Source organism: Hippocampus zosterae, chromosome 20 (genome assembly GCF_025434085.1).
Source record: "Hippocampus zosterae strain Florida chromosome 20, ASM2543408v3, whole genome shotgun sequence".
In the NCBI taxonomy this organism is placed as follows: Eukaryota; Metazoa; Chordata; class Actinopteri; order Syngnathiformes; family Syngnathidae; genus Hippocampus; species Hippocampus zosterae.
This window is the reverse complement of record NC_067470.1, coordinates 12,406,166-12,433,838: the sequence shown is the minus strand read 5'-3', so window position 1 is coordinate 12,433,838 and position 27,673 is coordinate 12,406,166. Positions and strand designations below refer to the sequence as shown.

General features: G+C 48.2%; 1 protein-coding gene and 1 long non-coding RNA gene across 2 annotated transcripts in view; one reads left to right on the top strand and one right to left on the bottom strand.

Annotated features, from left to right (window-relative positions):
* Positions 1-27,673, bottom strand: part of LOC127593107 (uncharacterized) — a 49,789-nt gene that overhangs the window by 1,757 nt on the left and 20,359 nt on the right. The gene's annotated exons all lie outside the window — the stretch shown is intronic.
* vipr1b (vasoactive intestinal peptide receptor 1b) overlaps positions 1-27,673 on the top strand; it is a 91,096-nt gene that overhangs the window by 52,180 nt on the left and 11,243 nt on the right. Inside the window, exons 4-6 of the mRNA XM_052054283.1 lie at positions 5,701-5,801; positions 21,978-22,075; positions 22,814-22,946. Coding sequence (XP_051910243.1) covers positions 5,701-5,801; positions 21,978-22,075; positions 22,814-22,946 — 332 coding nt within the window. The remainder of the gene's footprint in view (positions 1-5,700; positions 5,802-21,977; positions 22,076-22,813; positions 22,947-27,673) is intronic.

Genomic DNA, 27,673 nt, shown 5'->3' with positions numbered 1-27,673 from the left:
AAGTCGGCCAAGCGGGGAAGGGTGCGCGTGTATATATACATATATGGAGAGGGAGAGAGAGAGAGAGAAAGAGAGAGAGAGAGAGAGAGAAAGAGAGAGAGAGAGAGAGAGAGAGAGAGAGAGAGAGAGAGAGAGAGAAGGCAGACGTGAGAGAGGACGACAGGCATGCTGGGGAGCAGTCCACCAATGGGTGAAGGGTGGGCGTGTAAGTGGACGCTAAAGGGACGCCCCAAGCAGGTACCAACACCTGTATAGAGTGTGGCAATGTGCATTGTTGCAAAACAACTCCGGTTTTGGTTTCTAAGAACCCCCGAAAATAAATTCGACAGGAGACACGCCTACGAAGCTCAGTTCAAACTTCAAGCCATCGGTTATGCCTTTGGCATGCGTGCCCATCTCACAGCAGCGGTGAAAAACCAAGTCAAGCAAATGAACTCTGAGCTTGCCGTTATTCCCGGAGGCTTGACTAAAGAACTCCAACCGCTGGACATCGGCATCAACCGGTTCAAAGTAAAGTTGCGAACGGCATGGGAACAATGGATGATCGATGGCAAACACAACTTTACAAAGAGTGAGAGGCAGCGCTGGGCGAGTTACGCCACAATTTGCAAATGGATTGTGGCTGCTTGGACGAACGTGTCTGCTTGCACTGTTGTTCAAGTTTTTGGCAAAGCCGGTATCATTTCTGTGGAGCCGCATGGCAATGAGAGTGACTCTGACAACGAGAGGGAATGCGGCATTTTTGATGGATTACGGTACTTGCACAATTGTTCAATTCTTTCTCCATGTTTCGCTCTGTTCTTTACTTTCAAATGTGGGAAAGCTTCACACGAGAGAAATGTTGACTTTGCTGTTGCTGCTCCTTCTTTCCGCTCAGCAATGCGTAGCAACTCACACTTAAGCATGTGATGCGTTCAATGACAACTGGGATGTGCAGTCCTCTGCTTCTGATACAGAGGATGAGGACTTTGATGGATTTCTGGGTGATGATTAATCGAAAAACATGAGAACATTGTACGATGGCTAAATAAAATACACCCGAACTCAGTTCTGCTTTCGATGCCTTTTTAAAAACGTGTTTTTAGCTTGTATCTGTATGTCTTGGCATGCTACCGTATGCTTCAAGCTAACGTGTTAGCGTGCGCGCATGCATGCCGTATGTTTAAGCTGGCGTATGTTTTACCACTGTAAAACTGCGACCATTAATACAGTGCGGTTTGTCTATGTAAATACAGAAATAATAATAATAATAATAATACATTTTATTTGTGGGCGCCTTTCTAGAAACTCAAGGACACGTCACCCATTAATGAGACTGCGCCCAACCGTACGGTGCGTCGAATAGTCGTGAAAATACGGTACCTCTTTTGGCGACTGGAATATATCTATATATATATATATTGCGCGTTGTCCCGCACGCGGTCTGTCCTTCCGTCTGTCCCTTTTCAAAACGTACCTACTTCGCCGAGCCGCTGCGCGTCGCCACTGCGCCGCTCAGGCAGTGGCTCACTACGATCGCGCGGGCATCTTAGCAAAAAAATGTTGTCTACCCACAAGCATTGCAATGATATTGTTAGTTATTTAGTAGAGCTAAACATCTCTTTATTTTCGCGATAAGCAATGAAGATGAACAAAAAGTTGAACCAAGCAACAACACTTTTGTGAGCCGAAGGCCCACCTCACCAGCCTTCCGCAGGAACTAGATGATGAGCCGCCCGGAGGGCGGCGAACCAGCTAGTGTATATATATATATATATATATATAAATTAAAAATCCTCATCTCACCCCTCGGGTGGTGTCCGTCCCTCATTCAGCTCGGGTTCTCTACCAGAGGCCAGGAAGCTTGAGGGTTCTGCGCAGTATCCTTGCTGTTCCCAGCACTGCACATTTCTGGACTGAGATGTCCGATGTTGTTCCTGGGATCTGTTGCAACCATTCATCTAGTTTGGGGGTCACTGCCCCGAGTGCTCCGACCACCACCGGCATGACTGTCACCTTTACCTTCCAGGCTCTCTCCAGCTCCTCTCTGGGCCCTCTCGTGTTCCTTCTTCCTGATGTTTCCATCACTTGGGACCGCTACATCCACTACAACGGCTTTCCTCTGCCCTTTATCTATGATCACGATATCTGGTTGGTTCGCCATTACCATCTTGTCAGTCTGGATCCTGAAGTCCCACAGGATCTTTGCTCTGTCATTCTCCACCACCTTCGGAAGTGTTTCCCATTTTGACCTTGGGGTTTCCAGTCCATACTCCGCACAGATGTTTCGGTAGACTATGCCAGCCACCTGGTTATGGGGTTCCATGTAGGCTTTCCCTGCCAGCATCTTACACCTTGCAGTTATGTGTTGGATCGTCTCAGGTGCCTCTTTGCACAACCTACACCTTGGGTCTTGTCTGGTGTGGTATATCTGGGCCTCGATGGCTCTAGTGCTCAAGGCCTGCTCCTGAGCAGCCAGGATGAGTGCCTCTGTGCTGTCCTTCAGGCCAGCCCTCTCTAGCCACTGATAGGACTTCTTGAGATCAGCCACTTCAGTGATGGTCCGGTGGTACATCCCGTGTAGGGGCTTGTCCTCCCATGATGGTCCCTCTTCCAGCGCCTCATCTTCGGTTCCCCATTGTCTGAGACATTCTCTGAGTACGTCATCCATTGGAGCCTTCTCCTTGATGTATTCATGGAGCTTGGATGTTTCATCCTGGACAGTGGCTCTCACACTCACTAGTCCCCGGCCTCCTTCCTTTCGGCTTGCGTACAGTCTCAGGGTGCTGGATTTGGGATGGAACCCTCCATGCATGGTTAGGAGCTTTCGGGTCTTAACGTCCGTGGTCTGAATCTCTTCCTTTGGCCACCTTATTATTCCTGCAGGGTATCTGATCACTGGCAGGACATAGCTGTTTATTGCCCGGGTCTTATTCTTGCCATTGAGCTGGCTTCTTAGGACTTGCCTCACTCGCTGGAGGTATTTGGCCGTAGCCGCTTTCCTTGTTGCCAGTTCGAGGTTGCCATTGGCTTGTGGTATACCAAGGTACTTATAGCTGTCCTCGATGTCTGCTATTGTTCCTTCAGGGAGTGAGACCCCTTCAGTGCGGACTACCTTTCCTCTCTTAGTCACCATCCGACTACATTTCTCAAGCCCGAATGACATCCCGATGTCGCTGCTGTAGATCCTGGTTGTGTGGATCCCTTTCGCTCTTAGCATACAGCTTTATGTCATCCATGTAGAGGAGGTGACTGATCGTAGCTCCATTTCTGAGGCGGTATCCATAGCCTGTATTTGTGATTACTTGGCTTAGGGGGTTCAGTCCTTTCCAGAACAGCAGTGGGTAGAGTGCATCACCTTGGTATATGCCACATTTGACGGACACTTGGGTAAGTGGCTTGTTATTGGCTTCAGGTGTGGTTTTCCACATCCTCATAGAGTTTGCAACAAAGGCTCTTAGGGTCCTGTTCACCTTATACAACTCCAAGCATTCAGTGATCCAGTGATAGTTGGATGGGACTGCACCATTTGAGGGATCCTTCATGATCAGGATGGTTCGCCCTTTGGTTAGCCATCCTGGGTGAGTCCCATCCCTCAGCAGCTGGTTCATTTGTGCTGCTAGGTGCTCATGGAGTGCTGTGAGTTTCTTCAGCCAGTAGGTGTGGACCATGTGCTGTCCAGTTCTTCATATCTGAGACTCTTTTCTGAATGTCTCCCACTGTTATGGTAACTGGGTTCTGTTCAGGGAGGTTACTGCTCCTCTCTCAGGGTCACCAGCCATTGTGCACTGCTGTTATGTGCAACCTCCTTCTCCCATATGCCTTTCCAGTACCTTTCAGTTTCCTCTCTTGGTGGGTCAGCTCTGTTGTTAGGACCCTGCCACTGAGCGTACACTTTCGCAGGTTCTGTTGCGAACAGCCTGTTTATTCATCTGGCCTCATTCTCTTTCGTGTACCGCTTTAGGCGACTGGACAAGGCTTGGAGCCTTTGTTTGGCAGTTTCGAGTGCTTCAGGTATGGTCATCTGGATGTACCTCTCGGGTATCGGCCTTTTCATCATACCTCTCTGGGCCTCCGTCAATTGACTCACATCTTTCCGGGCCGCCTTGATCTTAGCCTCCAACAGTCTTTTCCATGATGGGTAACGTATCTCATGGCTTCCATGGTTGCTCTTATAGCCCAGAGTCTCCAGGATCACTGATGCTGAAGCGTATATCAGCTCATTGGTTTCCGTGATCGTTACGGTAGGGATCGCCCTCAGTGCTGCATTCACACTTTCCATGAGACTTTCAGGTGGTACTTCACATAGTTGTTGTAATCGGTTTCTAGTTTGCCCAGCTTTCATTCTCGCCATGATCTTAGCTTTCAGGTCAGTTGCTGGCTTGCTCAGCATTTCATTCATTGGGGCTGGCCTCCCAATATCATCATCTGCATTCATTGGGGCTTTCCTCCCAATCTCTGGTATGACCTCCTCCTCTGATCTGGCAGCCTGGGGCCCTTCACCATGGAACCTACGTTGTACCTCATCAATCTCAAGTTGTGTCAGGTTTGTCCAATTTGACACACAGGAATAAACAAAAGGAGGAGACAGGAGACTCGATTCTGGTACCAGCAGGGAACGAGGAGAAGCGTTCGGTTTCAGTTCTCGGCACGTAACCCTAACGATCTCCCCCTTCACCTCCTCATTTATTGGGAAAGCTACTACATAGGCGTGTCCAACCTAAAGGGTGGGGGCTGTTGAACACACACTGAACTTGTTTGACTATGTGTGTGTATGTGAGTGCAAATTACGTACATGTGTGCAAATGTCACAAAAACATCACGCCGCAGCTGGTGTTGATGGCTCCATTCACTGTTCACCCTTGCTCACTGTCTAGTCTTAACACTTATCTCTTCCCAACCACGTCCTCGGAAAGGTGGCTGCGTCCCTAAACTTCCACACAGTGCACCAAGCATTCTTGATTGTAAAAGTGAGTATATAATGGATAAAATGTGAGTACATAAAGAATGTATCTTTATTAAAAGCAGAAGCGTTCTTCATTGCAGGCATAGTCAATTAATGATTGCAAGCATAAGCGTTCTTCTTTGCAAGCATAATCAATTTATCATGTCAGGCATAAGCGAATGTATGATGACTAAAAATAATCAATCCAACAAGTTGTGACAGCAGTTGCTGTTTGTGGATGTTGGAACACTGAGCTACTAGATGTTTCGTGGTCACCCGTGACTGTGGGTTTTGAAGTAACCATTGAGCCCACATTCTCTGCATGTAACCCCTCTGACTAGGGTTGCTTGAGTAGTAGCATTCCAAAAGAGCCATGTTATCGCATCTCGCCCATCGCCGCTTTGTTCTGGTAGCCCATTTTTCATCAAGGTCCTCTGGTTCCCGAGCACCCGACGCAGACCTTTTTTGGCCAGGCGACATCTGAGAGGGCATGTCATTCGTTTTATTGTCTCTCATCATTGTATGAGGTAGGCAATAGTGTGAAGGATCTTGGAAATTATATCCACAGTTGTTTTAATTTAGTTCTTAAAACCTCGTTTCTTTGGTTTGTGAAAAATGTAAAACCAGATTAATTCATAACCCTTCAAAAGTTAGTTATCAGGTACCACTGAAATGATGACGAAATCACTGATCTGAAGTCCAACACAAAAGAAAAACTAATATGAACCACCTCAATATGTCTTTTTTTTTTTTTATTCATCCCTCTTCGTATTTAGGAAATCTCTCCAAAACGTGTACACCAGATGGCTGGACAGAGATGCATCCCGTGGACATTGCCCTGAACTGTGGCTACAATCTCAATAGTACCAGTGATGATGTAAGTAAAAGTGTAATAATTTGTTGGAGTTGGTTGGTGATTGTGCCTGTGGTGCCTGCCTGTGGTGCCAGAAAACACAAAATAAAGCCGTCTGTTTCTTTTCTCTCTTTGAGCTGGCAAATAAATATCCAATTATTTACTCCTTAGCACGTTATAAAAAGTGTGTTTCGATGGAATGTACTCCCCCCTAATCCACCTTCCTTTCAAGAAGAAATCGTTGCATACTCCCGTCACCAATTAAGTTGAAGAAAAGAAAACAAAAATGTAATTTTAACTTGACCATCGCATGCGGACCGCAGACAGTCAGGTAAGTGTTTAATGGATTCAAATGGTCTCTCAAGTTGTCCGGAAAAACCACTAGCAAATGACTTCTTAAGACTTATCGACTCTTTTAATTTCGTGCAGTATGTCACCAGCCCGACACATGAACAAGGACATATTTTCGACCGTGTCTTTGCTTATGGTCTACCGGTGTCAAATCTGGAAATCCTTGAAAATGGGATTTCTGATCACATGGCAGTTTTATTTGACATAGTCTTCTCGCATGCTGCTGTAAAATCTGCCACTCCGAGTTGCAAACGCCAAATTTTTAACCCTCACACTGCTAGTCGGTTCTCTGATGCCTTCAATAACCTTTGCATACCCTCGTCTAACACAGGGGAACTCGCCTCTTGGTTCAATTCATCATGCCGTGCCATCCTGGATTTGGTGGCTCCTTCAAAAACTGTGATCCCCAAACCTAAACCTAGTTTAATGACAAAACTCGTGCAGCTAGGCAGGGGTGTCGCAAAGCCGAACGCAAGTGGAAAAAAGACAAATTGCAGGTCTCATCAAATCTGGAAAGACTGCTGGCGTAACCACCAGCTCACAGTAAAAGAGGCCAAAAGAGAATATCTGTCGGACCTTATTCAAGCGAACCGTCACAAACAAAACAATCGATTCTGTACTCAAACCCCCTCTGCCTACTTGCTCGGATTCTTCACCCAGGATGTGCAACAGATTTCTTCAGTTCTTCATTGATAAGGTCTCTACAGCTAGGACTCCAGTCTCAAATACCGCACCCGACCTCTCTGTCCATGTTCCGTGTTCAGCTGTGCTAAATTCTTTTGAAACTGTGTCCTTGGCGCTTTTGGAGGATGTAGTTCCCCAGACGAAGCCACCTGGCTCCCCCTGCGACTCCCTTCCCCCTTATTTCCTTCAGGAGGTGCTCCCGAGTGTTGGTGCATCGGTCTTGGACATCATCAACAGCAGTCTCTCTTCTGGTATAGTTCCCCAACAGTTTAAACATGCCGCGGTCAGACCCTTGATCAAGAAACCTGGTCTTGATCCAGATGTGCTGTCAAGTTTCAGGCACATTTCCAAACTGCCTTTCATTTAAAAAATTCTGGAAAAAGTGGTGCACATGCAGTAGGGATGTGAATCTCAGCACTGAGGACGATTCGATACACATCTCGATCCACTGCCAGCGATGCGATACTTAAACGATGCATGGAATTTTCTGGTGATACGATGCGATACGTTTCACCGTCGTCACGATGTGATACGATTCGATACACATTAAGTTCAAATCAATGCGATCCGATACGATACAATGCAATTTGTTGCGATATTGTGCAATTAAACATGATGCAAATAAGCAAAGAAGAAAAGCTTTTAAAAAGATGGAATTCAGTATGGTATTACAAAAAGGATACCACTTTATTCCTTATAAACAGTAGAACTTGTAAAACAACTTATTTAAGCCCTTTCACAATTGGGTTTTGTGCAAAGAAAATGTAAACAATTTGGCACCTGAGACTCACAGCTGTTGCTATAGTGTAAACACAAACAGACTATTCTCATTGAGTGTCTTATATGAAATATAATAATAATATATATATGTATATGAATCTATAGCGCAAGATGTCCACCCATCCACTGTAAGTGCAACTCTTTGCGCACTGTTCAGCGACACAGTAATCTCACTTCTCACTTTGTTGTACACATCGGGAATATGTTTGTAAGTGAACACAGACCTGTCTGGTATTTTATACCTGGGTTCCAAAACGTGCACGAGCTGTCTGAAACCCTCGTTGTCCACCACGCTAAGGCTGGAGGTCTTTGCATATGAAATAAGCAGTGGCCTTAGTTATAGGCATTGCGCGGTTACAGTGAGTTGCAAGGGGACTCCCAAAATTAGAGGCAATTTTTTTCTGACCCTGACCTGGTTTACCAAGAGTTTCTCCGGTGTCCGACGAGGAACTGGGCGGGGAAGCGGGAGGAAAACTTGTCGGTGATCTGGTGCGTTTTAAGTGGGTCTGCATATTTGTTGTGCTGCCGTTGTATGGCTTCTTAGTGCGACATTCCTTGCAAATTACGGAGGTTTTATCAAGCTTTCCGTCTTTCTTTTCGAAGCCGTAGTATTTCCAAACATAAGATTTGAATGTTTCGGCTGCATTAAATATAGTAGTTTCCTTGCTGCTGCGTGCGCTAACTTCCATAATGTTTCGCTCGTTGTGTACTGAACTGTATGTGACGCACGGCTACCGTCCGTATTCAACACAAAACGCAAAGCAATGATGGTGCATTCATTGCGCCTAGGAAAGGGCAGATATGTGACGTTTAACATGAATAAAACGGCGATTGAATCGGATTTTACCGATACCCGTCAATGCATCGTGATGAATCGCGATTTCACCCGTCAATCGCGTCGTACCCAGTGAATGAGCCGATGCACTCGGATCGCGCACATGCGCATCGATGTATCGATTAATATCAATTATTTTCCACACCCTTAACATGCAGTTGAAACTTTTCTTGGATGAATATAACATCTTGGAGGTCTTCCAGTCAGGTTTCAAGATGATGCATAGCACAGAGTCAGCCCTGTTATGCGTTTCTAATGACATCCTCCTGGCAAATAACACTGGAGACCACATGTGTCTAGTTTTATTGGACTTAACTGCAGCATTTGATACGGTGGATCACAGTATTCTGCTGGCTCGTTTGCAGAACTTAGTGGGCATTGGCGGTAGTGCTCTTGAGTGGTTTAGGTCCTATTTAGCTGACAGAACATTTTGTTCACTGCTCCCCTGTCATGTGGTGTTCCACAGGGCTCAATTCCGGGGCCTCTGCTGTTCTTGCTGTATCTGCTCCCACTGGGTTCCATCTTAAGAAACATGGTATTCCCTTCCACTGCTATGCAGATGACTGCCAGATCTATGTCCCACTGAGCAAGAAAGACGCCTTCTCATTAAGGCTACTCATATCCTTTCTGGAAGAAATCAAAACCTGGATGGCACAAAATTTTTTGAAGTTCAATGAAAAGAAGACAGAGGTGATACTGTTTGCTCCCAGTGGCCCTTGTACATCCCATCCTGAAGACTTGGGCCCCCTGTCTCCTTATCTTAAGTCAACAGTCTCAAACTTGGGCCTTAAATTGGACAGTGATTTCAAACTTGACCGGCAAATTGGTGCTGTTGTTAGATCCAGCTTCCTTCACCTTAAGGGCCGTTCACACGGCACACATTTGCTCCGGCGCTGTACCGATATATTTTGTTGCAATATATTTTGCACTGCAGCAAATTGTGTGGAGCGTTCACACGTACAAAGCCACTGAGCGTGCCAGCCCCAACACAGTGTCGGGGCTGCCCCACTTGCGTTCACACGGCAGTTTCTGCAGCGGAGCAAAACGACAGAAAACAAACGAGCTGTCGTGTTGGTTCTTTTTAAAACGTACTGTATATACACAACTCAAGCGACTACTGGACCGGCACGTCCTTCTCCTTCTCGGTCTCCGTGCCTTCTGCTCGATAGTGACCGCCCAAGAAAACGTAAATCAACGATGACTTCAATGACACTCAGAAAAGCAAACACTAATGCGCCAAACAGAAAATCAAGAGAGGAAATCACAAAATAAATTCTATGAGAGGCGGGGGGTTGTGAACAAACAACAAAGGAACAAACAACTCCGAGACAGTCCAGTCTCCTACAAAAGGAAAGATGTTACTAGCCAAGTCTTGTGTCGTTATGAAACAAACACATTACGGAAGTCCGACAGAGCACGAAAGCAACGCATTCTCGCCATACGTACTCTTCACAAGCATTTGCTCTGGAACAAATTTCACCCAGTTGCGTTCACACGTGCAAATTTACACCGGTGCTGCTTCGCAAACGAGCATTTGCTCCGGAGCAAATTTGGTCTGGTATAAGCTCTTTTCGGGGCTACGCCGGAGCTAATTTGCACGTGTGAACGCTCTACTGGTGCAGCCCAGGCGCAGCACCGGACCAAATCTTGCCGTGTGAACAGCCCTTTAGACAGCTGGCCAAAGTAAAACCTCTCCTCTCTCATGAACACTTTGAGACAGTAATTCATGCCTTTGTCACATCCCGGCTCGATTACTGCAATTCCCTTTACTTTGGAGTCACCAAGTCATGCAATCATCTCAAAGCAGTTTTTTCACTGAGAAGCAATACATTGATTAAAGAAAACATCACAAAATATTTTAATATACCATTCCACTCTTGGTGTTTACCTTAATCAATTTATATAACAATAAAAACAATCAATTAGTTCTTCGGGCCAAGTCATTCTTAGCACTTCACTCCTCCAATAACATTGTGATTTTCATTTTCATTCAATAATATGATACTTGTTTTATTTTCCGATTAAGTTCTTTCCGAATTCTTCGTACATAAAAACAAGATCCTACATTACACAGTGTTAGCACGCATATAGCAATTAGCGCAATGATCAAGGGCGGCACAAAAACGGTACGCGCGGTTGAAGACATTCCCGTAAAAATATCCCACCAATGATTAGCCGAAGCCTGCTGTACCATTTTAGCAGCATGCACTACTTTCCCCTTTACCACCATGGTCGACACCATGAGACTGGAGATGTTAGACGTATGTGACTTAATGAGGTTTTGTATGTCCGTAGAACTTTCCAATGCGCATTTGAAACGTTCCAGAGACACTTTCCAAGGGGAGTGAAGCACTTCCCACTGCACCGTAGTTAATCTACGGGACTCTGTGTAATTGGTCAAACGATACGTCATGTTACCCCAGTGCCATATGTGTACATTACCAAGGCATCCTACAAAAGGAACCGAAGGTACCTGCGAGTTATTTCGAGTTGTAGCCACACAGAGAGTGTGCGGTCCAACCTGCCACATCATCTCTCTGATTGGCTCCCTTGTCCAGTCGCAAAGTACGGCCTCTGAGTCGGTTAAACACGGGTTCGAATACGCATGTTGCAGTCTACAAGCCATCCCTTGATCTGTCATGTCGCACAAATTTGATTTAAAGGTCATGTTCGTTTTTGGTTCAAACCAGTCTCCATCCATATGGAGAAACCAGTAGCTATCCCGTGTTATGACGGGTAAAACTTGGTATTTACACACCGTTTTCATCGTGGCCACTTTATACTGGGTCCAATACCCTGTACACTTAGTTCGGTCACATTTGGTGTATTCCGGATGTAATTTAAGCCACAGGGAATCAGTTATATTCCAGATCTTACGCCACTCTCGAAAATTCCCTGAAGTTACCACTCTCAAAAAAGATTCTTTTTGTGCCGCAGCATGTAGGGTTTGAATGCTGCATACCGTCCAACTGCTTTGTTTAGTCAAATTCTGCAGCACGTTTTGTGCCTCTCCCCATAGGTTGATTTCCCAATTAAACACTGTTTTCCATAATTCCGCGTTTTCTTTTTGCCCCACCAAGGAAGTGGGAAGCCAAACCCCCACTTGATGTAATGCTCTAGCAGAGTGTTCCCCGGTGTTAGACAACATTGTTCTAATCACTTCGTTATCAGCCGCGTTTGCAAATCCCAATACAGTCCCCGTTCCCCCTAACAAGGTGTCATACCACGCTCTTTTCTTTCGTCCACACTTCGGAATCGGGGGAAAGTGGATTGTCCAAAACACTCTTGTTTCGATTGTTGCCTGTGCAAGGTGTGTGCAGGTATCCAAAATGGGGGACAAGTGTGTCAAAGTTATGGTCGGCGGTAGCTTTCGAGGAATCACTTTCACCGGATACCCACGGGTATTGTGCCCAATAGGTTCGCTGTCTCCGATGATGAAGTCTTCATCCGCCACTATTGTCCAGTTTGATCCCTGATGATTAGGGTCGCATTCGGCTTTTTCATCGTAGTACCAGTCCCCATCATGAAAGAACACCGCATTCAGTTTACATGACGTGTCCAGAGCGGTGACTGTCACCACGCTTCCCTTGATCACTTCAAGGATGTCGGGGTCGCACATCACTATCGGCTGATTACAGGTGATGTTTACCATGTTCGCCGAAAGGGATGTATATCGTTCAGGTCCCCTCCTGCAGGTTTGACCATCGGTCATCCCCCAGGAGGGCTGGACCATAGCACCAACGGCAAGGAGGCAGATGACCCAGCAGACGACACCTCCAGTGTCGCGGCGCCCAATGAGGTCCATCGTCTCGTCCGGTTTTAGCAGGTCCCCCGATCAGCATCTCCCACCAAGGCATCAATTCTCCAAGCTGTAACAAATTCGGTTAAACGCTAAACAACAAGAAAAAACATGATTAGTTCTCTCGCATATAGCATTTGTTTATGGGTACATTTACCCACTTTTCTTCTCCTTGGTATAGAACGCTGACCGTTGCGTCAGTTCCCTGGGCTATAATTTCCGCAGCCCTGGGAGGTCCGTTCGGTTGTTTTACCCAAACTTTGGCTCCTGGTTTGTCTGTTGATCCAAACCCTCCATCACCTCGACTAGTTTGAAGTACAGGTCTGGGAATTTCCTGTACTGAAGTCATATTGCATGGTTTGATGACCAATTGTGCTATTTTAGCTCCTTTTTCCAAGACCAAGGGTTGGTCTGAGAGTAGTTTGCACACTACTCCCAGTTCTCCTTGATAGTCTGCATCTATCGCTCCTGCCTGGATGGTCAGGCCTTTCAGTGACAGGCCACTCCGAGGAAGGATGTGACCGTAAGTGCCTTTCGGGCACTGCAGACCCAACCCTGTTTTAACAATTTGAATTTCATGAGGGAGGAGTGTTACAGGTGCCAAAGTTCGCAAATCAAGTCCGGCAGAGCCAGGCGTGGCTCTGACGGGAATTTCAGCCTCTGGGTCAATTTTCCACATTTTAATACTTTCTGTGACCATTACAGGTTCTTGATTTGAAATCATTCGAATCAAAGGAGTCACTCCTGACCCCACAGGTCGGTTGTTCAATTGTCGGTAATCAACGGTCATTCGCCATGTATTGTCTGATTTCCTTACCAGCCACAAGGGGTTGTTCCACTTTGTGGTCACCGGCTTCAGCACACCTGCTTCCAAATATTCTTTGATGGTAGCAGTGATCTCTTCTTGTCCCCCCGGAATTCGATATTGTTTAAGGGAGACTGTTTCTGTGGCTTCAGGTATGGGAAATGGTGTCATTTTTACCTTTCCTACCAGAATCGTTCGTATCTCAGTTTCTGTTACTGTTCCGAATTGGAATTTTCCCATTTTCAAATGCAAAGTCATTCCAGCCAGAATGTTCATTCCAACTATCCACTCTGGGATAGGTGTCACAACGACCTCAAATTTTTGTATCGGCATCTTTCCGATTTTTAATGGGAGGACAACTGCTTTTCCTTTCACCACTTGTCCTCCCAATCCCCTTAAAGGAATTATTTCACCCTTCATTTTGTCAGGGTTTCCATAAATCAATGAGGCCTCCGCTCCTGTGTCAACCAGTGCCATTACTTTTTGTACCGAATTGTTCCAATAAATTTCAAGTTGGACGTGGGGTCGGATATCCCCTACTGACCAACGGTGGACGATTTGACTCTGGCTGGTTGACTGAGTTTGGCCTTCATCCTAGCTGAGGAGATCAAAAGTTCGTGATTTCCTGTCCTTATTCTTTCCCTTGCTTTCGGGCTTTGCCCGCCCTTTCTTTACTGCTGCGACATAGCTGGGGCCTCTTACGTCAACCAGCTGAGTCTGTACTTTCTTCCTCATCCTCTTCCTCTCTGTAAGTTTCAAGGGGATGGGCTGTTGGTCGCACTCCCGGCGATACCATCTCTTTTAAGAGAATCGCTAGTTGTGCAATGTCTGATTTTCTTTCATTTTTGTTTGTTCCCATACTCAAACAACTGACTTTCAATCCGCGTTGTTTACATTTCGCGGCTAGGGCACTAGTGGGTAGCCCGTCAATTTCGTCTGCCGGGACTCCCGCTGCTATCAGTGCCCTCCACATTTCCCGTCGGTTCCCTCCCCCTTCAGATGACTTTGAGCTTGCCTTTTTCTCCTCTTTTTCTGACCTATAATTCTTTGATTCAGGTCGGGGAGTGCGCGTTGCGTCTCCCCAGTCTCCCAAAGTCGCCAATTCCATTAGGCGCGTTTTAACATCACTGAAACTGTTCTCAGCTGCTCCTAGCAAGATGGTAAGTACTGCTGATCTATAATGAGAAGGGGCGTCTCTAATCATAGCATCTCGCACCACTTTTGGTATGGGTGAGTCATCAATAAAAGCATGGCCTGCCCGTGAGATGGCTTCGCGAGTGCACAATCTTCCCATACGATGTATCGCATCACGCATAGTTGACCATTGGCCTTTGACCTCAGGCCAGTCATGCCAAGTGGGATACACCGCCTGCGCAGCCATTGCATACAGGGTAAACAGTGTCATTCGGTCTACATCTCGCAATTCTCGGCCCAATGCTCGATATTCAGTGTTCAAGCGCGAGTCATTGTTAAGGCCACCGAAGCGCAAATAGTCCCCTGCATCAAGCTCTACAGAATCTGCTCCTTCTTCAAACATTCGCCTTATCCAGGCGTCAGTAGGTTCTCCCAGTTTTTGTCTATATTTTGTTGTCAAATGAGCAATTTCTTCTTGTGAAAAATCCTCCATTGTTACTGTTATTTGTGGTGGGGGCTGTGGCTGCGGAGTTGCTCGCATAATGGGGTTTCCTTCCCCATCCACTATCACCACACCATTTGCATCTCTTTCTTCCTGAAATATAGGAGGAACAACCCGTTTCTCTTCCCGCCTGCGGGTGATGGGTTGTATTTTTACATGGTTCAAATTTGGATACAACTGCTGAGGTTTCATCTCGCAGCCGTATGTCATTTCTCCATCGCCATCTCCCCACAAGTCTCCGCTCCACCCTTCTGGTTCCCAACTCTCGGGCAACTCCATGGTAAAAGAGCGGACCTGTTTCGGGTGAGCTTGGCGTGGTTTTTTGTTACCTTTTTCTCGTACCAATTGAGAAATGTAAGAAACTGATTTTTCTAACATTCCTTGCGCTTTTTCTCTGTCTGATTCAAGCGTTTTAATTTTTTCCTCTAATTCAGTTATCTTTTCATCTTTTAATAACTCTGAAGCACATTCTTTATCCAAAGCCTTTGAGCTTTCTTTCCAAGCTTCAGCACAAATCCACAACATCTCACGAATCCCCTTTAGCGGGGCTTTCTCTTTTATCTCCACCTTGCTGAGTATATCCTTAATCAGCGGTGGAGAAGCCGAAGGAAATGCTCCCATCCACGGCTTGGGGCGTCCCCCGTACCGTCTAAGGCAGGGGTGTCCAAACTTTTTGCCAAGGGGGCCAGATTTTATGTGGTAAAATGTCGGGGGGCCGACCTTGGCTGACATTCTTTACATTGAACAACAATATTGTTTAACAAATTTTAGTAAGCCAGTCTGTTTCACATTTCCATTTTTATTTTAATTTCAACAATCTTAAGAATTTCTTTTGGTTCATTTGAAACAGGTATATCACATGCAACTGCTTATTCACTTGACTTTTTCTTAAAAAGAAGTCTCCTGGGTGCAAATTGATTGATTTGAAACATAAAATGTATCACCATGACTTTTCAATAGTCACAAAACCTTTGACTCGAACAACAGGGAAATGAACAAGCAATACACATATCCACAACTGCAAGGATCATTTGAAATATGACATATCAGTCAATATAAACACGGAATGATGTCTTGATAACTCGTGAGTGATGCCCTCTAGTGTCTAAATGCTATTACTCATTTAGTGAATGCTATTACTCATTTAGCCACTAGAGGGAAGCAGTACTCTATGAAACATCACTCACCAGTCTACGAGACCTCAGTCAATGCAACACATGTTCCATTGCGCCTAACCTGCGGGCCAGACGGCACTGATTTTATGACAGCGGCCGAGGGCCGGATGAAATTCGACCGCGGGCCGGATTTGGCCCTCGGGCCGGACTTTGGACACCCCTGGTCTAAGGAGTTTCCCTATTTCCCTAAACTCATTGCTTTCCCATCCGGAAACGCAATCCTCCTTAGGAGACACTTCCTCTCCTTTCACAGTTTTTCTAACAAAACAACAAGCCATTTTTCTAGCAAAACAAGCCATTTCTGAATGTATTCTCCAGTGATCCTGCCGACAACGCCAAAAATGTTTTGAAACACTTCTGATACTCAATTTGAATGAATATCAAGTTTTATAAAGGATCGTCGGAGATAGGCACTCAGAAATAACGACAAGACACTTCTGGCTACCAACAATAGGCACTTTATTGGTCCCACACAGAAATGATAACACAGTTCAAACAAGTTGTATGAAGCTAAAGAACTCTTACCGTGTGCCAGTAGGGTGGAGAGCCAACACCCTCAGCAGAGTGAGCTTCAATACGAGCTGGGCGTCTCGTACTTTGACCCACAGCGGACTCTGCTGAGGAGCATCGCTCCCCTCCTTTTATCCTCTAAAGTGTGTGCATCGGGAGAGGTGAGTGGCCATTCTCATCCCTCCCTACGCCACACTGTTTATTGTTTAATCAAGTGGCATTGATCTCAATCAAGTTTTGACAATTCAAACAAAGCAGACTATGAAGTCGTCAGGGCAGGCTCCAGAGTCCATCTCTGAAATTGCTTAGGCAAGCAAGTCACCAAGTCATGCAATCATCTCAAAGCAGTTTTTTCACTGAGAAGCAATACATTGATTAAAGAAAACATCACAAAATATTTTAATATACCACCCGCCTACTGCCCCAAGACATCTGGGATAGGCTCCGGCACCCCCGCGACCCTAGGGAGGATCAAGCGGCTCGGAAGATGAATGAATGAATGAATGAATATATATAAGGTTTTCAAAATGGATCAGATAAAGAATCCCCATCTACTTTTTTTTGCAATTTAGAAAAGACATCTAAGAAATTCTTTTGTAACCTACACTTTAGATGCAGTTACAGTGGGGAAATAATGTAATGTGGTGATTTTATGAAGCTTTATATCAATTTACTTTCTTGGAGTTGCTGTTCCTTTCATAAATTAATGTGACATTCCAGGTCCAGCAAGCTGAAAAGCACCTCCCTTTGGACCATGGCAGTGAACAAGAGATCATCATCCCTGACATTTAACGCCCTTTGTCGGAGGAAACCCCTCCGTGAGTCGTCACCTTACCGTGGTGGAGGGGTTTGTGTGTCCCAATGATACTAGGAGCTAAGTTGTCTGGGGCTTTATCCCCCTGGCTGGGTCAACCATGGCAAACGGGTTCTAGGTGAGGGGCCAGACAAAGCTGACGGCTCAAAGACCCCTTATGATGAGTAAAATATATGGACCAAGGTTTCCCTTGCCCGGACGCGGGTCACCGGGCCCCCCTCTGGAGCCAGGCCTGGAGGTGGGGCTCGTTGGCAAGCGCCTGGTGGCCGGGCCTACACCCATGGGGCCTGGCCGGGCACAGCCCGAAGAGGCAACGTGAGTCCCCCTTTTCATGGGCTCAACACCCATGAGAGGAGCCAAAGGGTTCGGGTGCAATGTGAGCCAAAGGTGGGGACCCTGGCAGTCCGATCCTCGGCTGCAGAAGCTAGCTCTTGGTACATGGAATGTCACCTCTCTGGCAGGGAAGGAGCCCGAGCTGGTGTGTGAGGCAGAGAATTTCCGACTGGATATAGTCGGATTTGCCTCCACACACAGCCTGGGTTCTGTTAGACTGCTGGGTTCTGTTGGACTCTCTTCCACTCTGGAGTTGCTCACGGTGAGAGGCGCAGAGCAGGTGTGGGCATACTCATTGCCCCCCGGCTCAGTTCCTGTACATTGGGGTTCACACCGGTAGAGGAAAGGGTTGCCTCCCTCCGCCTTCAGGTGGGTGGACGGGTCCTGACTGTTGTTTGTGCATATGCACCAAACAGCAGCTCAGCATACCCACCCTTTTTGGAGTCCTTGGAGGGTGTGCTGGAAAGTACTCCTGCTGGTGACTCCCTTGTTCTGCTGGGGGACTTCAATGCTCACGTGGGCAATGACAGTGAGACATGGAGGGGCGTGATTGGGAGGAACGGCCCCCCCGATCAGAACTCGAGTAGTGTTTTGTTATTGGACTTCTGTGCTGGCCACGGATTGTCCATAACGAACACCTTGTTCCAACATAAGGGTGTCCATATGTGGACTTGGCACCAGGACACCCTAGGCCGCAGTTCGATGATCGACTTAGTAGTTGTATCATCGGATTTGCGGCCGCATATTCTGGACACTCGGGTGAAGAGAGGGGCGGAGCTGTCAACTGATCACCACCTGGTGGTGAGTAGGCTCCGATGGTGGGGGAAGATGCCGGTCCGTCCTGGCAGACCCAAACGGAATTGTGAGGGTTTGTTGGGAGCGTCTGGCGGAATCCCCTGTCAGAAGGAGTTTCAACTCCCACCTCCGACAGAGCTTTTCCCATGTTCCGGGGGAGGCGGGGCACATTGAGCCCAAGTGGACCATGTCCGGTGCCTCTATTGTTGAGGCGGCCAATCTGAGTTGTGGCCGTAAGGTGGTTAGTGCCTGTCGTGGCAGCAACCCCCGTACTCGCTGGTGGACACCAGCAGTAAGGGATGCTGTCAAGCTGAAGAAGGAGTCCTATCGAGCCTTTATGGCCTGTGGGACCCCAGAGGCAGCTGACGGGTATCGACTGGTCAAGCGGAACGCAGCTTCGGTGGTCGCCGAGGCAAAAACCCGAGCATGGGAAGAGTTCGGTGAGGCCATGGAAGCCGACTTCCGGACGGCTTCGAGGAAATTCTGGTCCACCATCCGACGTCTCAGGAGGGGGAAGCAGTGCACCACTAACATTGTGTACAGTGGGGATGGGGCACGGCTGACTTAGACTGGGATGTTGTGAACCGGTGGGCAGAGTACTTCGAAGACCTCCTCAAATCCACCAACACGCCTTCTTTGGAGGAAACAGAGCCTGGGCACTCTGAGGTGGGCTCCCCTATCTCTGTGGTTGAAGTCACCGATGTGGTTAAAAAGCTCCTTGGTGGCAAGGCCCCAGGGGTGGATGAGATCCGCCCAGAGTTCCTCAAGGCTCTGGTTGCTGTGGGGCTGTCCTACCTAGTTGACACGCCTCTGCAGCATCGCGTGGTCATCGGGGAGAGTGCCTCTGGATTGGCAGACCGGGGTAGTGGTCCCTCTTTTTAAAAAGGGGGCCCAGAGGGTGTGTTCTAACTACAGATGGATCACATTCCTCAGCCTCCCTGGTAAGGTCTATTCAGGGGTGCTGGAGAGGAGGGTCCGTCGGGAAGTCGAGCCTCAGATTGAGGAGGAGCAGTGTGGTTTTCGTCCTGGCCGTGGAACTGTGGACCAGCTCTACACCCTTAGCAGGGTCCTCGAGGGGACGTGGGAACTTGCCCAACCAGTCTACATGTGTTTTGTGGACTTGGAGAAGGCATTTGACCGTGTCCCTCGGGGGGTTTTGTGGGGGGTGCTTTGGGAGTATGGGGTACCGAACCCCCTGATACGGGCTGTTCGGTCACTATACCACCGATGTCAGAGTTTGGTTCGCATTGCCGGCAGTAAGTCGGAATCGTTTCCAGTGGGGGTAGGACTCCGCCAAGGCTGCCCTTTGTCGCAGATTCTGTTCATCACCTTTATGGACAGAATTTTTTCAGGCGCAGCCGAAGCGTTGAGGGGGTCCGTTTTGGGGGCCTCAGTATTGCATCTCTACTTTTTCTAGATGATGTGGTACTGTTGGCTCCTTTAAGCAGGACTCTCCAATTCTCACTGGAACGTTTCGCAGCCGAGTGTGAAGCGGTTGGGATGAGGATCAACATCTCCAAATCTGATACCATGGTCCTCAGTCGGCAAAGGGTGGGGTGCGCTCTCCGGGTCGGGGAGGAGATCTTGACCCAAGTGAATGAGTTAAAATATCTTGGGGTCTTGTTCACGAGTGAGGGCAGGAGGGAGCGAGAGATCGACAGGCGGATCGGTGCAGCGTCTGCTGTGATGCGAACGTTGCATCGGTCTGTCGTGGTAAAGAAGGAGCTGAGCGAAAGGGCGAAGCTCTCAATTTACCAGTCGATCTACGTCCCAACCCTCATCTATGGTCACGAGCTATGGGTCATGACCGAAAGAACGAGATCCCGGATACAAGCGGCCAAAACTAGTTTTCTCCGCAGGGTGTCCGGGCTCTCCCTTAGAGATAAGGTGAGAAGCTGGGTCATCCGGGAGGGGTTCGGAGTAGAGCCGCTTCTCCTCCACATCGAGAGGAGCCAGATGAGGTGGCTCGGGCATCTAATTAGGATGCCTCCTGGACGCCTCCCTGGTGAGGTGTTCCGGGCATGTCCCACTGGCTGGAGACCCTGAGGACGACCCAGGACACCCTGGAAAGACTATGTCACCCAGCTGGCATGGGAACTCCTCGGGATCCGCCAGGAAAAGCTCGAAGAAGAGGCTGGGGAGAGGGAAGTCTGGGCTTCCCTCCTAAAGCTGCTGCCCCCGCGACCCGACCCCGGATAAGTGGTGGAAAATGGATGGATGGATCGATGGATGATATAAACAAAAACAGGGCTCTTTCACAGTGGTGCTTACCGAGCTTGTGGCGCAGTTGTCCACCTTGCCCACCTCATAGAGGACCACATCCTTAATGAAAACGGCAACGGCCTTCAGGATGAAGGACACAAACAGGTGCATGTGGATGTAATTCCTGGTACAGTGTCACCTCCTGCCACACAAGAACACACATTAAGACTACAAAACACAAGCGGCCGAAATGAGTTTTCTCCGCAGGGTGTCCGGGCTCTCCCTTAGAGACAAGGTGAGAAGCTCGGTCATCCAGAAGGGGCTCAGAGTCGAGCCACTTCTCCTCCACATCGAGAGGAGCCAGATGAGGTGGCTTGGGCATCTGATTCGGATGCCTCCTGAGCGCCTCCCCGGTGAGGTGTGAGGTGCATGTTCCACTGGGAGGAGACCCAGAGGAAGACCCAGGACACGCTGGAGAGACTATGTCACCCAGCTGGCCTGGGAACGTCTTGGGATCCCCCAGGGAGAGCTGGAAGAAGTAGCTAGGAAGAGGGAAGTCTGGGCTTCCCTGCTAAAGCTGTTTCCTCCGCGACCCGGCGGTAGATGATGCATGGATGGATCGATGTCGGAGGAAAGACTTGCACTGCAGAAAATCAATCCAAGCACTGTATTCTTGAGCACCGGTCAGGAAATCTTCTTGCAGACTCTCAATGTTGCCTGTGGTGGTGAACGATCAAGGAAGATGCAGACTGGACCAAAGAAACATCACATTTGTCACCGATGACAATAAATTCATCTGCCAAGCAATTTGACTTTTTTTTATCTGCATATGGAACATCTGAACACAATTTTATAAAATGAAGCTATTTGCAGTTCAGGTAAATACAGAACACACGGAACAGACTTTCGTCACAAAAACGTATTGAGTGTGACCCCTTGTTCTCTATCGATTTCTCATGTGAAATGACTACACTAGTAGGTTATGATTGTATCCCAAAAAGGTTCCCAAAGTAGTAACCAAGACCAAATTCAATCCTCTGCCATTTGCCATTTCAGTATTTGTCTGGCTTGTGAAATCGTTTAAATGGACATGCCGCCAACAATGTTTGAAGCGGAAAATTTCAGTGAAAAAAGGCCCCTGGGGCAATCTGTGCGTGCCGTATGTGTGTGTGTGTGTATGTGTGTCTCAGAGAGAGGAGAGAGAGAGAGAGAGAGAGAGAGAGAGAGAGAGAGAGAGAGAGAGAGAGAGAGTGAGAGAGAGAGAGAGAGCATCCAATGACATTTTCTCAGCATACTTGACACGAACAGGCTCTTGATTAATAACATTTATTGAAGTGCAAAATACGCACAAACACGCTTGAACACACACATTGAACACACAGGCATTCACAGACCACACCGACACACTCACACACCTTCTCTTTGTTTTCACTTCCTGTAAGTGTAATGGCTCGTGTTCAAATATATGTGTCCCTGTGCAGGGAAAGTTCTTCTGGCAAGTGAAGATCGGATACACCATAGGCCACAGCGTCTCCCTCATCTCCCTCACCACTGCCATTTTCATCCTCTGCATCTTCAGGTATGACACACCCGCTATTTTATTTTAGTTCAGGGGTTCTCTTACTTTTTCGGTTCGAGGACTCCTTGCACATGGGCATTTTTCGAGAGAGACACTCTTAATCCGAATGCTGATTCAACATTACTACCTTGTGTCACCCGAAATGTAAATACTAAACCGCCCCCCCCCCCTCAAAAAAAAAATCATATGGTCAAATTTTGGTTAACTGGCTCGGTGCTGTTTGACTGTCGCCGTACGTAGGAACCCTTTTACGTCCTGAAAAAAAAACAGAACTTTAAACCAAAATACCAGATCATATGTGCACTTCACAGCAGAGCCTCTTCATTTTTTTGTGCTTTATTTCTAATGAAAATTAATGCTGTATTTTGGGGTTGTCAAACTCATTTTTGTCACGGACCTGATTTAGTTACAGAGGGTCGTTATGACTGAAAGAATACCGGTTTATTCACCTATTGTATAAGTTACTGTCCTGCAATGAGGGATTTGGTAAGAAAATGCGTAAAGTATCACTCTTATTAAAAATGAGAATTTGACATGTAAAGTCACAATTTAGGAAGCATCATGAAAGTTGACATCTTGATTTGCGTTCGCGGGACACATAAAATAATAATATTTTATGGGCCTTAAGTTTGACACCTGGACTGTATTTGATGCCATTTGAATATGCAAGAATTTTGTAATACTCCAGAAGGTATTATTCAGTGTTTTGCAGTCTTAATGTGTGTTCTTGTGTGGCAGGAGGTTACACTGTACCAGGAACTACATCCACATGCACCTGTTTGTGTCCTTCATCCTGAAGGCCGTTGCCGTTTTCATTAAGGATGTGGTCCTCTATGAGGTGGGCGAGGTGGAGAACTGCGCCACAAGCTCGGTATGCACCGCTGTGAAAGAGCCCTGTTTTTTTTTTTAAATCATCCATCCATCCATCCATTTTCCACCACTTATCCGGGGTCGGGTCGCGGGGGCAGCAGCTTTAGGAGGGAAGCCCAGACTTCCCTATCCCCAGCCTCTTCTTCGAGCTCTTCCTGGCGGATCCCGAGGAGTTCCCATGCCAGCTGGGTGACATAGTCTTTCCAGGGTGTCCTGGGTCGTCCTCAGGGTCTCCAGCCAGTGGGACATGCCCGGAACACCTCACCAGGGAGGCGTCCAGGAGGCATCCTAATTAGATGCCCGAGCCACCTCATCTGGCTCCTCTCGATGTGGAGGAGAAGCGGCTCTACTCCGAACCCCTCCCGGATGACCCAGCTTCTCACCTTATCTCTAAGGGAGAGCCCGGACACCCTGCGGAGAAAACTAGTTTTGGCCGCTTGTATCCGGGATCTCGTTCTTTCGGTCATGACCCATAGCTCGTGACCATAGATGAGGGTTGGGACGTAGATAGACTGGTAAATTGAGAGCTTCGCCCTTTCGCTCAGCTCCTTCTTTACCACGACAGACCGATGCAACGTTCGCATCACAGCAGACGCTGCACCGATCCGCCTGTCGATCTCTCGCTCCCTCCGGCCCTCACTCGTGAACAAGACCCCAAGATATTTTAACTCATTCACTTGGGTCAAGATCTCCTCCCCGACCCGGAGAGCGCACCCCACCCTTTGCCGACTGAGGACCATGGTATCAGATTTGGAGATGTTGATCCTCATCCCAACCGCTTCACACTCGGCTGCGAAACGTTCCAGTGAGAATTGGAGAGTCCTGCTTAAAGGAGCCAACAGTACCACATCATCTAGAAAAAGTAGAGATGCAATACTGAGGCCCCCAAAACGGACCCCCTCAACGCTTCGGCTGCGCCTGAAAAAATTCTGTCCATAAAGGTGATGAACAGAATCTGCGACAAAGGGCAGCCTTGGCGGAGTCCTACCCCCACTGGAAACGATTCCGACTTACTGCCGGCAATGCGAACCAAACTCTGACATCGGTGGTATAGTGACCGAACAGCCCGTATCAGGGGGTTCGGTACCCCATACTCCCAAAGCACCCCCCACAAAACCCCCCGAGGGACACGGTCAAATGCCTTCTCCAAGTCCACAAAACACATGTAGACTGGTTGGGCAAGTTCCCACGTCCCCTCGAGGACCCTGCTAAGGGTGTAGAGCTGGTCCACAGTTCCACGGCCAGGACGAAAACCACACTGCTCCTCCTCAATCTGAGGCTCGACTTCCCGACGGACCCTCCTCTCCAGCACCCCTGAATAGACCTTACCAGGGAGGCTGAGGAATGTGATCCATCTGTAGTTAGAACACATCCTCTGGGCCCCCTTTTTAAAAAGAGGGACCACTACCCCGGTCTGCCAATCCAGAGGCACTCTCCCCGATGACCACGCGATGCTGCAGAGGCGTGTCAACTCGGTAGGACAGCCCCACAGCATCCAGAGCCTTGAGGAACTCCGGGCGGATCTCATCCACCCCTGGGGCCTTACCACCAAGGAGCTTTTTAACCACATCTGTGACTTCAACCACAGAGATAGGGGAGCCTATTTCAGAGTCCCCAGGCTCTGCTTCCTCCAAAGAAGGCGTGTTGGTGGAGTTGAGGAGGTCTTCGAAGTACTCTGCCCACCGGTTCAGAACGTCCCGAGTCGAAGTCAGCAGCGCCCCATCCCCACTGTACACCGTGTTAGTGGGGCACTGCTTCGCCCTCCTGAGACGTCCGATGGTGGACCAGAATTTCCTCGAAGCCGTCCGGAAGTCGGCTTCCATGGCCTCACCGAACTCTTCCCACGCCCGGGTTTTTGACTCAGTGACCACCGAAGCTGCGTTCCGCTTAGCCAGTCGATACCCGTCAGCTGCCTCTGGGGTCCCACAGGCCATAAAGGTCCGATAGGACTCCTTCTTCAGCTTGACGGCATCCCTTACTGCTGGTGTCCACCAGCGAGTACGTGGGTTGCCGCCACGACAGGCACCAACCACCTTACGGCCACAACTCGGATTGGCCGCCTCAACAATAGAGGCACGGAACATGGTCCATTCGGACTCAATGTCCCCCGCCTCCCGCAGGACATGGGAAACGCTCTGCCTCTGACAAGGGATTCTGCCAGACGCTCCCAACAAACCCTCACGATACGTTTGGGTCTGCCAGGACGGACCGGCATCTTCCCAAACCATCGGAGCCTACTCACCACCAGGCGGTGATCAGTTGCCCGTTCCGCCCCTCTCTTCACCCGAGTGTCCAGAACATGCGGCCGCAAATCCGATGATACAACTACAAAGTCAATCATCGAACTGCGGCCGAGGGTGTCCTGGTGCCAAGTGCACATATGGACACCCTTATGTTTGAACAAGGTGTTCGTTAAGGACAATCCGTGACGAGCACAGATGTCCAATAACAAAACACCCCTCGAGTTCATATCGGGGGGCCGTTCCTCCCAATCACGCTCTTTCAGGTCTCGCTGTCATTGCTCACGTGAGCATTGAAGTCCCCCAGCAGAACAAGGGAGTCCCCAGCAGGAGTACTCTCCAGCACACCCTCCAAGGACTCCAAAAAGGGTGGGGTACGCTGAGCTGCTGTTTGGTGCATATGCACAAACAACGGTCAGGACCCGTTCCCCCACCCGAAGGCAGAGGGAGGCATCCCTCTCGTCTACCGGTGTGAACCCCAATGTACAGGCACTGAGCCGGGGGGCAATGAGTATGCCCACACCTACTCTGCGCCTCTCACCGTGAGCAACTCCAGAGTGGAAGAGAGTCCAACAGAACCCAGCAGTCTAACAGAACCCAGGCTGTGTGTGGAGGCAAATCCGACTATATCCAGTCGGAACTTCTCTACCTCGCGCACCAGCTCGGGCTCCTTCCCTGCCAGAGAGGTGACATTCCACGTCCCTAGAGCTAGCTTCTACAGCTGAGGATCAGACCGCCAGGGTCCCCGCCTTTGGCTGCTGCCCAGCTCACATTGCACCCGACCCCTTTGGCCCCTCCCATGGGTGGTGAGCCCATGAGAAGGGGGACCCATGTTGCCTCTTCGGGCTAAGCCCGGCCGGGCCCCATGGGTGTAGGCCCGGCCACCAGGCGCTCGCCAACGAGCCCCACCTCCAGGCCTGGCTCCAGAGGGGGGCCCCGGTGACCCGCGCCCAGGCAAGTGAAACTGAGATCCATTAATTTTACTCGTCATAAGGGGTTCCTGTAGCCGTGCTTCGTCTGGTCCCTCACCTAGAACCTGTTTGCCATGGGTGACCCTGCCAGGGGCATAAAGCCCCAGACAACTTAGCTCCTAGAATCATAGGGACACACAAACCCCTCCACCACGGTAAGGTGACGGCTCAATTTTAAATAAAAAAATTTGAACTGGCACTTGATTTTTGATGATACCCCAAGTCAAATAATTTTCATCAGGTCACTCAGTTTATTACAATAAAATACACAAAATATACACAACCATGTAAAAATATTTCTCTGATGTTGTTCATTTCTTAGAGGTGAATCAAATTCACTGGAGCATTTTTTTGTAAATATTTGGAAGAGATATCAGGAAAGATATAGAAAAACACTGTACTTTTGTAACTGCAGCCATGTTATTAGTGGAAAAAAATCCACATCAGCTGTTTACAGTGGATACAAATTGAATTCAGTTCAAATGAATTTGTGACTTAAAACAAAACAAAAACTTAAAACCTGCCTCACACTGCCGAGGTGCAGGGGTTGATTCCGGCACTGGCCTTCCTGTGTAGAGTTTGGATGTTCACACCGTGCTTGCATGGGTTTCCTCCGGGCACTCAGGTTTCCTCCCACATTCCACATACATGTACCATAGCATGACGTCTCTGATCCCCTGGTTAAAGGACACTTTGATTCTCTCCTCTTTCATCTCAAACTGCTTCAAACAACAACGTGTGTGACGGAAAAGTGGTTAGGACTGCACGACTGTCCGGGTTTTATGTTATGTGTTGTGTTTATTATTTTACTTTATGTTAACTGTTTTGTTATGCGCTTTGTTACAGCTGCCGCTGTTGTGAAAGCGCTATATAAATCAGCATGTATTGCATGTGTTGTGGCGGCCCGGTAGTCCAGTGGTAGGCACGTCGGCTTCACAGTGCAGAGGTACCGGGTTCGATTCCAGCTCCGGCCTCCCTGTGTGGTGTTTGCATGTTCTCCCCGGGCCTGCGTGGGTTTTCTCCGGGTGCTCCGGTTTCCTCCCACATTCCAAAAACATGCGTGGCAGGGTGATTGAACACTCTAAATTGTCCCTAAGTGTGAGTGTGAGTGCGAATGGTTGTTCGTTTCTGTGTGCCCTGCGATTGGCTGGCAACCGATTCAGGGTGTCCCCCGCCTACTGCCCGGAGACAGCTGGGATAGGCTCCAGCACCCCCCGCTACCCTAGTGAGGATCAAGCGGCTCGGAAGATGATTGAATGAATGAATGAATGAATGAATGTATGTGTTGTATAGGTTGACGCAATCCTTTTCAAATGGTGAGGGGCCCCACTCATTTATTGATTTCTTAAATTTTGGTTTTCAGAATGGTGAAATGTTTCAAATGGTGCAGTAACTTGGTCAAAAATGTTTCAATAAGTTTATTTCATGTAAATTGATGCATTGAAAATCTTTTTTGTTCCAGACTAAAGAACAATGTTCATAAACTTATTCTTATCTGTAACTTGAACTATATGTCT